The sequence below is a fragment of the Myodes glareolus genome, chromosome 1 (genome assembly GCF_982192425.1).
Source record: "Myodes glareolus chromosome 1, mMyoGla1.1, whole genome shotgun sequence".
NCBI lineage: Eukaryota > Metazoa > Chordata > Mammalia > Rodentia > Cricetidae > Myodes > Myodes glareolus.
Genome location: NC_142026.1, coordinates 90,744,106 through 90,758,527, shown reverse-complemented (window position 1 = coordinate 90,758,527; position 14,422 = coordinate 90,744,106). Strand labels below are relative to the sequence as shown.

The window sequence follows — 14,422 nt, the reverse complement described above, 5'->3', positions numbered from 1 at the left end:
ATTGACAGAGGCTTCTGTCTCGCACAGTCCTGCAGTAGTTCAGTCCCAAAGAAACACACAGAGGTCTACATTAATTATAGACTAGTTGACCTATTAGCTCAGGCTTCTTACTAACTATTCTTACATCTCACATTAGCCCATAATTCTTGTCTGTGTTAGCCTTGTGGCTTTGTATCTTATATCAGCGAGGCCCTCTCATTTTGTTCCCTCTGCAGCTGGGTGACAACTGCAGACTGAATCTTTCCTTTTCCCAGAGTTCTCCTGTTCTCATCGCCCTGCCTATACTTCCTGCCTGGCTACCTGCCAATCAGCATTTTATTAAAATACAATTGACAGGATACAGACCATTGTCCCCACATTGGGCGCCATTTGTTACCAGAGGTTTCTGTCCCTCCCAGTCCCAAAGCCATTAAGTCCCAAAGGATCACACAGAGGTCTACATTACTTGCAAACTGATTGGCCTATTCGCTCAGGCTTCTTATTAATTCTTATAACTTGTATTAGTCCATAGTTCTTTTCTGCGTCAGTCACATAGTTTGATATCTTATATCAGCGAGGCAGTCACATCTTGCTTCCTCTGCAGCTGGGTGACAACTGCAGACTGACTCTTTCCTCTTCCCAGAATTCTCCTGTTCTCATCTCCCCACCTATACTTTTTGCCTGGCTACTGGCCAATCAGTGTTTTATTAAAATACAATTGACAGGGTACAGATCATTGTCCCACAGCACTGAGATGGGTTAATTTAAGTTATAAGACTGAGCTAAGAATAAGCCTAAGCTATTGACCAAACTTTCATAATTAATAAGAAGTCTCTGTGTCATTATTTGGGAGCTGGTAGAAGGGACAGAAAAATATGACTAGAGTCATGGAATGATTTGGGAATGCTTAAGAAGTATGGTCTTGTTGGAGGAGGTTTGTCACTGGGGTGGGCTTTGAAGTTTCAAAAGACTGGTACCATTCTCTCTCTCTCTCTCTCTCTCTCTCTCTCTCTCTCTCTCTCTCACTGTTTCTCTGCTTTCTACCTGCTCATGAAGAGGTAAGCTCTCAGATGTTCCTGCCAATATGACTTTGTTCCACCATCATGGATTCATGGATTCTAACCCTCTGAAACAGTAAGCCCAAATTAAGCACTTTCTTTTCTATATTACCATGGTAATGGTATCATCTCACAACAATAGAGATACAACCAAGACACACCTTAATTGACAAGGACACAGAAACCCCTGGAACCTGTCAAGTATAAATCCTTCCCTTAGGGCTTTTTCTAGGAAAGAAATGGCTGGCCTCTATCTTGAGTCCATAATTTGGACTCAAATAAAAATAAAATAAAAAGTCCATATTTTCTTCTTTGACAGAAGCAATCTATGTGTAAACATGGACCCAGTATGACTGGCATCCACCCACTTTATGGCTTCTTTCTTTCTCTTGAGCATTGTCAAGAGTTGTGTAAAGTGAACTGCTTAAGCTCCACTTTGTAGTGGACATGTAGGAAACGGAGGCCAGAGCTGAGCAACTGAGGGAGGAAAGAGACAGCTCTGAGTTTGACTGCTCCACAAATTAGCTATGTGTCCTTCAAGAAGTTACTAGATGTCTCTGAACCTTGTGTTCCTCGAAGGTACAGGGGGAATGACAGTCACTGCACCTCACAGGACTGCTTTCAGGATTAAAAATGGACAAAGGTCCTCAGGGAAAAACTGCTCTCTGTGGGGCTACACAAGAGGATCTGGATGGTAGTGGGAAGCATCGGGGAGCGGGAGGTGTCTATGTCCCAGACCTCAGGCATGCCCTTGGTCATCTGTATTTCAGTCAAACCTCAGCAGCCCCGCTCAGACAGAAGTTTCTTAGTCAGAGAGACTCTCTATAAACAGTTTACATCCGTGGGCTGCTTTCCAGAAGGGGCCCCCGCAGAGGCTCTGAGCAAGGAGCTATTATCCCATTCCCCCATTCCCCAAGCTCGTGATGGGTTTAGGAAGGAGCGAGCTGAGTAACTGCAGGCAGAGCGTCAGCATCCGGTGTGTGTCCCACAGGCCCCCATGCCACACAGCTCTCATTTTGTGGAGAACTGGAAGAAAAGGCTGTCTTGACTCTCCTCATGGAAAGAATTCCAAAGGCAGAACTTTCCGGAAGCACCTCGGAGACTCTACCCAGCCCATTTAAGGATGCCCCGTTATTCTCTCCTCCCATGCCATTCTTCCCCCCTTTTCAGTTCCCCAGCATTGGTAGCTGCCCCTCCCCCGCAATTATCCTGGTTTCAGCCATTCCACAAAAAAGTTGTTTTCCCCAATCCTCTCAAAAGATCTGATAATAATTTTCAAAGCAGAAAATTCAAGACTGAAGCCAGGCGGTGGTGGTGCACAGCCTTTAATCTGAGCACTTGGGAGGCAGAGGCAGGCGGATCTCTGTGAGTTCAAGGCCAGCCTGGCCTACAGAGCAAGTTCCAGGACAGCCAGAGCTGCTATACAGAGAAACAACTGTCTTGAAAGAAAAGGAAAAGAAAAAAAAAAAGAAAAGAAAAGAAAATTCAAGGTCGAGGTAATAAATATGAGAATAACACATCTGTGCTGCCTACCAGATCTGGCTCCAGGCATTTCTGACTTGATCATTCAGCATATATGGAGTGATGGTCTACAAGGTCGTGGACAATGCCCTAGATATGTCAACATCTATGCGTGTGCGTGTCATCGTATATATTGTCAAAAATAATGTTTCATTAACTAATTTCTCAGAGGTTATTTTCCATGTTAATTCGTAGAAATAACAAATCCAGCCTTTATTGTTTTAACATCTCCATAACATTCCATTGTAGAAACATACCATAAATGCCACCTTTATCATAATGTTTTAAAAACAAGCCACATTCCCTTTGCTTATAACGCATGGAGCAACCTGCTTCAAGGGTAATACCTGGGTAGACCTGGTATAACCTGGCTGGGGGCCTTCTAGGACTTGTCTCCTCCGAGAGAGTGGGGAGAGAGCCAGTTTCAAGGACTGGTTCAGTCTGAGACACCTACAGGTGAGCACGTCCAGCAGCATCTGGGACATGGTGAAGAGCCAAAGAGCCAAAGAGCCGTGAGGGCTGGTGACAAGGCTGGGTTCACACCTAGACTGGTTCCCATCACCCTCCAATGCATTGCAAATCACCTGGATTTATATCACCCGGCACACACTGCTGCGGTATCATCCTGTCTCTAGCATCCCCCTTCGTGTAATAAATTCTGTAGGCTACTGAGTAAACAAAGGGAAATGAAAAATAAACTTAAGATCGTGGAATGAGAAGTGGAGGGTGTGTGTGTGTGTGTGCATGTGTGTGTGTGTGTGTGTGTGTGTGTGTGTGTGCTTCTGCACAAGGCTGTAGGCACAGAATCCTAGCTCCTTAGCTATGGGTAGCAGATCTGTTTTAGAGAGTTAAAGGACACTGTAAAAACAAAACACAAAAACAAACAAACAAAAAAACCCTCTTGCTTCATATCCGTTCCCATTATAAGGTCCCAGTCTCCTCTGTTTGAAGCTGTTAAGGAATAAGAAACCTGAACACTCAAGTTCAGTCTCCCCAGACACCTTCTCAGGCACCGCACAGTAACCCCGAGGCCAGGGCATTCCTCACAGTTTCTTATCTGGGTGGTAAAATCAGGACGCCGCCTAATTGGTTGCTGACTCTCTCTGGTAAATGAAGGAGGTTTCTGTTTTAAGAAATAAAGAGACTTCTCAGCGGTTGATTCACTGCCCATAGGGAGCCTGCGGAGCAGAGGCTTCCTCCCCGTAGAGATTTGCATACAGCATCCACTTCCTGCTTCACTGCCTGCCCTACCACTTACCTGGACCTGGAGAGGGCGAGGGAGGTGTGAGCCGCCCGGCCCGAGGTGGAGCCCCAGAGCAGAGCCAGCGACCACCCCCCACCCCGGGCCTGCCTGTCTGTGGCCATCGTAGGTGAGTGATCTCATTGGTGTCTGCTTTGACCTCTTTAACCACTGACGGGGTTTCCAGTCCCCTGCTTTCTCCTTTACCAGAATGTTCCGGCCTCACTTTCCTCCGCCCGCCCTGGTCTCCCCACCTTTACCTTGTCATCATCTGGAGACCAGCTTTGAGTTGAGACTACGACAGAGCTCCACTAAGAAATGTGCCTCTGGTTTAGTGTTTCAGGCTGGCCGGGCGGCGGTTAACTCTTTAATGAGAGGAACACAGGACACTACCAAGCTACTCCAAGTGTCTCCTCGGGTTTCAAGAAATCAAGCTACATAGTGAGCACAGAGCTAGCCTGGGCTACGTAGCAAGAACCTGTCTTTTAAACAAATCAAAACTGTTTCTCCGAGGAGGGAGCCGTGGTAGCAAGGATTAAGTAATTGGCTTCCAGCCCCAGATGCGTCAGTGACAGAGCGGGAAGGCCAACTCCCAGTTTTTCCCTATCCTGGTTTTATGCTGGGTGAAAAAAAAAAGAAAGAAAGTCAACATCACGTTCTTGGGTCAGGAAGTGCTCGACACCCTCGCCCCCACCCTCCTCCATTCCCCTTAGCCAGACTTTTGCTTGGTGCTGGGGGTGGGGTGGGGTGGGGAGAGAAACGCTTGTTTTAGGAGCTGCTTTCTTGTGACTTCCTAGTTCTCGGTGGCCTCTTAGACGACCGAGACTGTATTTAAAGGAGTGAGTGAGAGGAGACCAAATTAATAATTTAAAAAGTGGTCAGAAAGCTTGGTTCCAAGCTCTCCTTCCACTTTGTGTGGGTCCATCTCTTAGGCAATCCTCTTTGGCTCCCAGAAGCCTGGATTTCTTCATCTGCAGTGCGTGTGTGAGTGTGTGTGTGTGTGTGTGTGTGTGTGTACTAACATGATTATGTCTAAATTCCTCTCTAACAAAACAAGGCCAGCGTAGTCCCTGAAGGGTACCATAATGGGTGGTCTTAGAAGACATGCTTTGTTTACTGATTATTACACATATAAATTTTACCTACTAGTCCATTAGGAAGGCCTTGGCTTCTTATGTTTTTTCCCAGCCCCCCTTCCCACAGAACCTGGCATGCCATCAAACACCGCAGAGGTACTCAGGCTCCTTGAACATACACTTTTAAAAAGTTTTTCAGTTCCCCTCATCTGCTTTCCAGGCCGAAGGTAAAGCTGCTGTCAGGGCAGGGCAGCTTGTGGTGGGATGGGGGCGGGAGAGTCAGCTGCAGCTCTGCAGGAGGGCTGCCTAGACTCCAGCCATCATTTTTGGCTTTAACCACATAGGGGAAAATGGGATTTCTTGAATTTAGCTCATGTCCCATGTGTTCGCGGAGAGTCAAGGCAGCCTCCAGGGTTGGCAGCGGATCCTGCTTCAGAGGCCAGGAGCTGGAGCAAGAAGGTACTCCTGGCCCCAGCAGTCAGTGTGTGGGCCTTTAATAGGAGGGGCAAGGGGGCTGTGAAACACATCCAAGCACCATGTAAGGCTGGTGACTAGGGTTAGACTCATTATTAGATGGCAGGTCCACTGGGTCCTTAACCTTTTCCAAACCACAGCTTTAAAAAACAAAATTATTGTTTCTTTTGATCAGTTACTGTCAGTACAGTCCCAGCAGGTTCTGGCTGGAGGGACTGGCAGACTTGGGTATTGTGAAACTCTCTATTGGGGAAAATGCTCTAGTGTAGGCCTCATGGTGTTTGAAGGTGGCTCTCTGTGTTCTGGAATAAGGGCACCAGGCCTCCAACACATCTTGCTTGTGACGAGTTCCTGATTCTCGGTTTACATTTGAAGCATTATCATCTAAACCAGAGTAGCAGGTCCATGCGGCTGCCAGCGGCCACCCAGCCTCACTTGGATCGGTGAAGGCTTCCCTAAGCCATTCTTGATCGGGTGCTGCTCTTCCCAGCCCTTCCACGGGTGTGAGGAGATGGGCGATGAGGCCATTCTGCTGTGCTCACTGCATGGTCTGGCTAAGCAGGAGTAAGGGATGGGCAGTGAGACAGGATGCTGGAGGGAAAGCGTCCTCTGCTCAGGGATTCTCAGAGGGTACAAAGACATAAAGCGTTCAAGCCCGCACCTCCCAAGACGAAAGCACCAGTGACTTTCAAATAGACTGAAAATTAAAAGAAGAGGAGAAAGTCACATTTCCAGGCGTCGTTTAACAGGGCATTCAGCAAGATAGATGACGGTGGAGTGGTTTGTCTAAATTAAATCAATGTTTTACACGTCGCAGAATGGAAATCTCAGCTAGATCCTGAATTCAAATCGTTTTCGTCTGCAGGCAATTTTAGATTAGCCTTTAAAAGCGTCCATGTACGGACTGCAGGCAATTGCTGCCGGAGAGCGCAGATGGAGGCACAGGCCACTTCCCGTACCTCTCACATTCAACCAAATGACCCATAATGTTTGATTCCATTTCCTTATCAGAATAGTCCAGCTGGCTTTTCACAAGAAGTATCCGATATTTGGAATCTAGAAGTTGTCCCTTAGGCCTCTCCTGTTTCTTCTCGATGCGCTGTCATAGTTCATGAAACACAGGGTTTCTTCTCCCACACCAACCTTCTTTGTCTCCTACTCAGCATGCCTCCTAGAGACTGTGTGTGCTCCAACCTCAGTGCTCTGCTTACTCTGCTGGTGCATGTGTGTGTGCAGGTGTGCATGCTGGTGTATATGTGCGTGGCGGGTGTGCATATATGGGTGTGCACACAGACCTTCTTGGAGACCACAGGCTATAAACCCACTGAGGAAGGGTGGCGTCCTTAGAATGCTACCATTTTGACTTGGGCCCTGCTGAAATGAAGCAGCTTGATGGGTGGGAGACCCTCACACAGCCTGTCCTCTCGCCCACTGCAGACCTGGTCTACATGGGGTCTTGGCAACGCCAAGTGGTGAAGGAAACTTGGCTGCTGTGCCCAGCCTTCCACATTCTTCCTTTCCTCTCCAAGGGTAAACAGGTCTCACGCCCATCTTTGAACTTTCCCATCCTGAGTCGCCTGCCTAGACAACCTGGCCACTGGCCCGCCCTGCACATTCCTGTGTTTCTCCTGGGACTGTCCCCTTGACCCTTTCTGCACCTGTACTACAGACCGATTACAAGATTTTCCTCCCACAGCAATAGTGGTTCTGTCTTCCTTCTCTCTTCCAAACCCTTTTCTGACCCATCTTTCCTGTCCCTCTTCTTCACTTTGTGACCTGAATGAGGAATCACAAAAGGGGGCTTTAGAAAGACCACCTCGTGTGAAGTAAGCAAAAACACACAAACAAACAAACAAAAAAAAAACAAGCAGACAAACAAACCCACGGCAACAAAAGCGCCCGAGCTGGCTTGAGGTTGTTGCTCTAAATGTTTTTATTAGCACCTTTCAGTGTGGTAGGCGGTCTGTTCCCAGAAGTGTCTGCGCTCCAGTCCCAAGGTCACTTCTGCAAGTCAGAGGAGAGTGTCCTAACTGCCCTCAGCCTGGTGTGAGTCTTCCTATGCAGAGTCCAGGGAATGTTCCTTGTCTCCAAGGCTCATACCGCCTCAAAGCCTCTGGCAAACCCTAATGGAACAGCTTCTCTCTCAGGGAAATTCTGCAAGTAAGCTTGGAAGTGCTTGCTCAGTGGAGTTTGAACCCGAGTTGGCCGGTTCACCCCAAACTAAGCTTCCACTAAGCAAAACAGCCTTATGGTAATTTGCATACATTTGGACAGTAGACGAAGAAATTCTTGAGTTTGCAGATATTTCTAAAGATCTGTGAGTTTTAGACACACACATAATGACTCTTTGGGGGCCAGCAAGAATATGGCTCAGCTCCTAAAGGTGCATGCCACCCGGCTGACAGACTGAGTCTGATGTCAGGGATCTACATGGTAGAAAATGGAGAGCAGACTCCTGCCTGGTTGTCTGCTGACCTGTGTATGGGTGCCATGGCAATACACCATATAAAAAAAATAAATGTAAAAAGAAAATTTAAATTATCCCCTAGAGAGTAAAAAAAAAAATACCCCAAGGATCTGTAATTAAAAGTATCTGATCCAAATTGGATTTCAGGACCCTCCCAACTATAAATGTATATGCTATTTATTATGGCCCCCTAAAATATTCATGCTATATGTCTCTAGGACTCTTCAACTTTATCAGTAACCCAAACTGTAATTTTTTTTTTTAAAGAACGAAATAAATTCAGGACTGGAGTTCAGATCTCCAGAACCCACCTACGAGTCAAGTGGGTGTGGCAGACCCCCTAGAGCCCCATTGTTTAGCGGCAGAGACAGGAAATTCCTGGAGCAAGTTGGCTAGCCATTCTACCCACAAAGTCCAGGTGGGAGAAACTCTGCCTCGTTACAGAAGGTGGAGAGTGACCGAGGAAGTCACTGGTGTCAGGCTCGGTCCTCCACACACATGTCCCTGCAACTGGGCGACATACTTGGTGTCCACCTTGGGCCTTCACAAGCACACACACATGTGTACTGCATGTGTCGACATACATACATACAGATGAAAAAAAAATTCAGCCAGGCAGTGGTGGTGCACACCTTTAATCCTAGCACTCAGGAGGTAGAGGCAGGGGGATTTCTGTGAGTTCAAGGCCAGCCTGGTCTACAACAGTGAGTTCCAGGACAGGCTCCAAAGCTACAGAGAAATCCTGTCTTGAAAAACCAATAAATAAATAAATAGATAAAAACAAAAATAGTCTGGTATAATGGGGCTTGCCTATAATCTCAGCATTTAGGAGGTGGAGGCAGGAGAATCAGGATTTCATGGCCAGGCTGGATTCCATGAAACCATGCCTGAAAAAAACCGAACCCAAATCCAATCAGTTGGTGCCTAGCTAGTCTTGATTACTCAGGAGCAGTGGCAGCGTTTATTAATTACTCAGGCTGCTCACTGCTGCCCTTCCTCTGTTCCTTGTCTGCTATTTGTCTTCTTCCAGGGACACAGCACCTTCATTACATCCCATCCGTCCTTGCCTCGGAGATGTCCCCTGGACGCTGTCCCCGTCCCAGTTGCATTGCCATTTATCACTGCCCTTTGTTTGTGCTCTGTCATCCAGGTTTCAATTTAGTTTGAATTCAGTTTATGATTAAAATTTAATGAGATCCAATCAAGGGCTTTTTTTCAAATCAAGATGCCTCTGCAGTCGGCACCCTCCATTGTAATGGCACGAGGGAAAGTCGCTCAGGCTTCCTCCTGTGGGGCCTGGGTGAACACCGGAGGTGTGCGCCCACGCTGGTCCAGGTCAAGATGCCGCTCTGGTCTCAGAGCGCCCTCCATTGTAACGGCACCAGAGAAAGATGACTAGGCTTCCTCCTTCACTGGAGATGCGCGCCCACGCCCCTCCAGGTCAAGATGACCGCTCTGAAACCGACTTAGAACAGAGTTGCTGGCAGTTCCCACTTAGGCTGCCCGCCCTCTCAAATAAATAGAGCGTCAATGCAGACGGCTCAGCCCGCCGGTTCTGGGCTGAACAGCTACTGGCCATAGGACCTTGAGGAAGTTCTTTAACCTTCCTGTACCTCAGTTTCCCCATTATAAAACAGAACCAACGACAGCACCTATCAACTCAGGTCACAGTGAGAACTAAATGAGTATTTTTATACTGTGTGTAAAGATCCTTGTAACGATTTTACACACAGCAACATTCAGTAAATATTAACAGGAACAGGTAAGAGGTCAATGTTTCTTAACTAGAGCCATTTTATTAGGTTAGCATTTTGCTTCATCAGTATAATCTTTATCAGCCCTTAGGCCAAAAGTAGCCCATGAGGTCTTTCCTATATTAGCCTAGTGCTAAGAATTATTTTTATATTAATTTAATTTTTTTATTTTTAGTTGTGTGGAGGAGGCATGGTATGTGCATGTGAGTAAGGCTGTCTGTGGTGGACAGAGGCACTAGGTCCCTCTGGAACTCGTTATAGGTTCTAAGCCATCCATGGATGCTGTGTTCCCAGTGGATTCTGGGTACAGAACGCAGGCCCTGTGCACAAGAAGTATACACGCTCAACCACTGAGCCATCTCTCCAGCCCCTAGCTTTGGTTTTAAAGGGTTGTTAAACAAAGCCCACAACACTAAGCAGTGAGGCACTAGGGGCTGAGCAAGCATGAAGGGCCTGAGTTCAAATTCCCAGGACCCGTGAAAAAAGATGTACATGGCTGTGCAGGCCTTTAAGCCAGTGCTGGGGATCAGAGACGGGTGGATCCTAGGACCTCACCTGCCAGTCAGCCTGGGTTCAGTGAGAGACCCTGCCTCAGGGGAATAAGATAAACTCTCTCTCTCTCTCTCTCTCTCTCTCTCTCAACACACACACACACACACACACACACACACACACACACACACACACACTCACACACTGAAATACAAGAAAGGGACATCATATAAACCATAAACTATAAAGGATGTGCTATTTGGTCCTTTGTAGGGAAAATGTGCCAAGCGTGGATTTCAATGGTTTGTTTCCACCATTCTATCTGCTGGGAGATAGAGCCTTAGGTAGGTTTGCCTTCACCAGTCTCCTGTGTGGCTTTCACAAAGCTCTTTAATGTGTATCCTGAAGGAACAGCAGAGTGGGCCTCTCACCCTGCCTGTGACCCAGGACCAGGTGAACTGATGTGAATCAAATGTGGTGGAGTCCTCTCGTGTACACTCTGGTTACACAGCTACGGTTCCCATACACTAGGATCAGATGACACTCTTTGTAGTTGGTACACCTGTGCGGGACAGCATCTAGAAAAACTATTCCAAAGCCATGTCTCTCTCTGGGTTAAAAATAACTTAAGAATTGGATGTGGACCAGGCTCGGCCCTGGGCATGCTATACTTTTTAGCCTTGTAACACCCTTATGGGAACAGACTTGCTAGTCCCTCCTTTTTGTAAATTAGAAAAATGACACCTGGAGAAGTTAAGTAACTTTGTCATGGTCATAGCATTTAATTACACAGCTGGGAGGGGAGCAATCACAATCCAGATGTCTGCATCCAGAAGGAGTTAAGTTCTGTGCATAGCTCACACCTGAGAAACACATGCTGATTCAGGGCAAGGTCACTTGTATGTCAGAGCCACAGCAAACCGAGAGCATGACCATGACTTTAGGTCTGTTAGCTTGTATCCTGAGGGAGCCTTGGGTTTCAAACAGGAAGGGGAAGGAAGCCGTCTGATGGAATGCAAAAGGGGAGGCCAGGGTGACCAGAGGGACCAAGGTCCTGGTGAGATCATAGAACTCTGTGTAGACCACTGGGCTCCTTTCTAGGACTCTGGTGAGTGGAGGTGTGAGATGACACGGTAGGAAATGGATGCTGGGAGATCTGAGCAGAGTGGCTGGGCTGAGTGCAGAGAAAGGTGGGAAGAAGGAGTGTGAGCAATCACAATGTGAACCAGGGGCACACGTCCTCAGGGGAGTATAACATGAGGGCCGGCTTGTTGGGGTTTCTGTCCTGCCTGGTACCCCACAACCGGCAAGTTCCAAAGAAAACCACACGGAGTCTATATTAGGTTATAAACTGATTGGCCCATTAGGTCAGGCTTCTTATTAGTCCTTGTAACTTATATTAATCCATTATCATTATCTATGTTAGCCACACGGCTCAGTACCTTTCTCAGTGTGACAGCTCACATGTTGCCTCTTCGGTGATCTGGGCGGGAATGGTGGAGGGTGCTTCTCCTCCCTAGCCTTCTCCTATTCTCATTGTCCCACCTCTACTTCCTGTCTGGTTGACCCGCCTATATTTCCTGCCTGGCCAATCAGCATTTTATTAAAATACATGATTGACAGAATACAGATAATTATCCCGTACCAGGGGAGTGTCTTTGCTGGATAAGATCTCATCTGCAAAGCTGATCCTTCTGGGGGAGAGTAGAAGACAACAGCCTCGGACCTGGGAGGGGAAGAGCAAAGCCAGAGGTTTGGGGAGAGACCGAGAAACTGACAGAAAGGCAGAGAATGAGGAGGGCTGGAGAGATGGCTCAGTGACCAGAGGCTGCTGCCCTTATAGAGGACCCAGGTTCAGTTCCCAGCACCTACGTGGTAGCTCTCCATTGCCTGTAACTCGAGTTCCAGGGGATTCAATGTCCTTTTCTGACCTTCAAGGGCACCAGGCACAGATGTGGTACCAAATATATAGGCAGGCAAAACACTCATACACATAACAAAAGAAAACAGCCCCACACACACACTCAGGAGGCAGAGGCTACATCAAGGCCCACCTGGTCTATGTGTAGTTCCAGGACAGTCACGGACATGACTGGTACACAGTGATACCCTCTCTTACAAAAAGAAAAAAGAAGAGGGAATCCAAATACGAGAGCTGAAAACACAGCAATTGCAGTTCTCAGCCTAAAGTGGGTGAGTGAGACTTCCAAGAGCAGGGCTGCTGTCTCTGGAGCTGGAACAGAGGGGGACAACTGTTCCTGACTGTGGCAGCCATTCACTCTGGCAGTTGTTCGGTACCCAGCATCCATTTGCAGCTCAGCCAGCCAGTGGGCACTCTGTTTTGTCTTTTCTGTTCTGAGGAGTTCACGGGCTCCTGGAGGTGGAGTAGGGGTCACGATTGGTATTGGTTCTTAATCGTTGTGAACACCAGGTCAATGGTGGAGTCCTTACATTTCTAACAGAGTCTGGTAGACAGATACACACTCGGTACACGTTAGGAAAGGCTCAGGCCGTTCTGGAAAGTGAATCCCCCTTGCTCCCTGCCCAGAGATGACCACTATTCTGTTTCTAGGAGATGACACACACACACAGTCTTACATCACAGACAGCCATGTTGCACGATGATTTGCTCTTTTATTTTTTTTTAACTTAATACATTTGGAGCTGTTTCCACTTCAGTTCATGTGGCACTCCCCTGTTATTTGTGAAAAGACAGTGTTCATTGTCCAGATACACAATGCATTTTGAACCCAGAGCCATTCTATCTCGAGTCTTTGCTGCATCCCTTGTCTAAACAGACGTCATTTGGCACGATGTGCACACTTCTCTGCAGAGGGAATTCTTAGAGGTGAAACTGCTCTGTCAAGGGGCACAGACTCACAATTCTGATAGTTCTTTATTTCCTCCTGGGAAAGCAAGGGAGAATCTGCTCACCCAAGGCATGGAGGCCCCGCCCTATCATAGTCTGTAAGCAGGGCCTGGCACCTGCCCTGAAAGTTCCAGAGGAGTCCCAGCCATAACCCCACCCACCAGGTTCCCTCCTAGCCTCTCCCTTCCCGCAGAGAGGGCCACGGTGTGGCAGACATGCTTTTATTCTCCAGGTCTGACAAGCCTGTGCTTCACAGTCTTTTGGAGCTGTCCCAGCAATGCAGGCTCCAGGGCTCCCACGCACTGATGTCCAGGCCTTCTGTCCGCTCAGAGGTCGGGGCTTTCTCCAAAGTCATGGCTAGTTGAGCAGGGACTTTCTACATCAGTCCAGACTTGCCTTGTGTCAGGGACTGGAGTACAGGCCACAGCAGGGTGAGAGTCACATGAACAGAACACGGAGCAAGCCTAGAAGAGAACAAGAAAAGTGGAGAAATACTGGGTTGTTTTTAAGGAATAATATTTTTACAATGTCTTACTGCAGTGAAAACTGCATCTTTGATTAAACCCTCTAACCTATGTGTAGCTGCTCCCTGTGACTGCCGGGAAGGTTGGGCAGGGCTGACCAGTTCTGACCAGGGCTAGAGCTGGGAGGTTCCAGGTCTACAAATGCCAACCCTGCCAGGGAACCATCAAGCAGCAAGTACTACTGTACAATAGACAGCAATCATTTATTCAGTCAGCACACCTTTACAGAGCGTCTACTAGCGCTGGGTGAGGTTCTAGGTGTTGGTCAGGGCTGTGGGTAGCGGACTGACAAGCTGTGGTGTGGTGAAATTATACTTTGGAAGCAAGCAGGATTAAATGTTTACATTATATATCTTGGTGGAATATGTAAGATGGTAATGGATGCTAAAGAGGATGGAAAAACAGAGGGGGAATGGAAGTGAGGGGAGACTGTAAACACTTTACCAAGGGAGTCCAGGGGGACCTCACTGAGAAGGTGACAATTGAGGAGAAAGGAAGGGAGCCACTCAGGTATTCTAAGTGAGAAGGAGTGCAAAGACCCTGGGGTAGGTCCTGCTGCCTGCCTGAGTGCTTTCTCTCTTATGTAGCTCAAGAGACACACAGGAGGCACAGGCTGTCCATGTTTAGGAATACTTCTGGTGAGCTTTCACTGTCTCCTTGTTCTTCCTTTCATTCTGCACTACCCGTAGACATTTAAAAAGCAAAACAATTGTAATTGAGCTTATGCCTTGGGGGTGGGCTACTAACATGGAGTAAGGGCTCGCTGTCTGTGTGTATTTGGTGGTGACTCACTTCAAACCTCAGGGTCCATTCTTATTTTGTAGTGATTACTGATGCTACAGTGTTACTGTGAGGGTTGTCATTCCCATGACAGGTTTGTTTCCTGCACCTGAGGGGCCATGTGCCCCTTTACAGACCAGTCTTAAAGCATGTGAGATGGCCACACTTGTCACCTGTGATATTAGCCT

The 14,422-nt window shown here is 47.6% G+C and overlaps 2 protein-coding genes across 3 annotated transcripts in view; one reads left to right on the top strand and one right to left on the bottom strand.

Moving 5' to 3' along the window:
- Nucleotides 1–3,687: 3,687 nt before the first annotated feature.
- Nucleotides 3,688–14,422, top strand: part of Traf3ip2 (TRAF3 interacting protein 2) — a 42,607-nt gene continuing 31,872 nt past the window's right edge. The window contains exon 1 of one of the 2 annotated variants that reach the window (XM_085690488.2): nucleotides 3,688–3,928. The gene's annotated coding sequence lies outside the window, so the exon portion shown is untranslated. The remainder of the gene's footprint in view (nucleotides 3,929–14,422) is intronic. The other variant, XM_048425022.3, reaches the window with a different exon arrangement.
- LOC125394293 (uncharacterized) overlaps nucleotides 12,676–14,422 on the bottom strand; it is a 114,513-nt gene continuing 112,766 nt past the window's right edge. Inside the window, exon 4 of the mRNA XM_087898460.1 lies at nucleotides 12,676–13,394. Coding sequence (XP_087754586.1) covers nucleotides 13,307–13,394 — 88 coding nt within the window. The 3' untranslated portion in view covers nucleotides 12,676–13,306. The remainder of the gene's footprint in view (nucleotides 13,395–14,422) is intronic.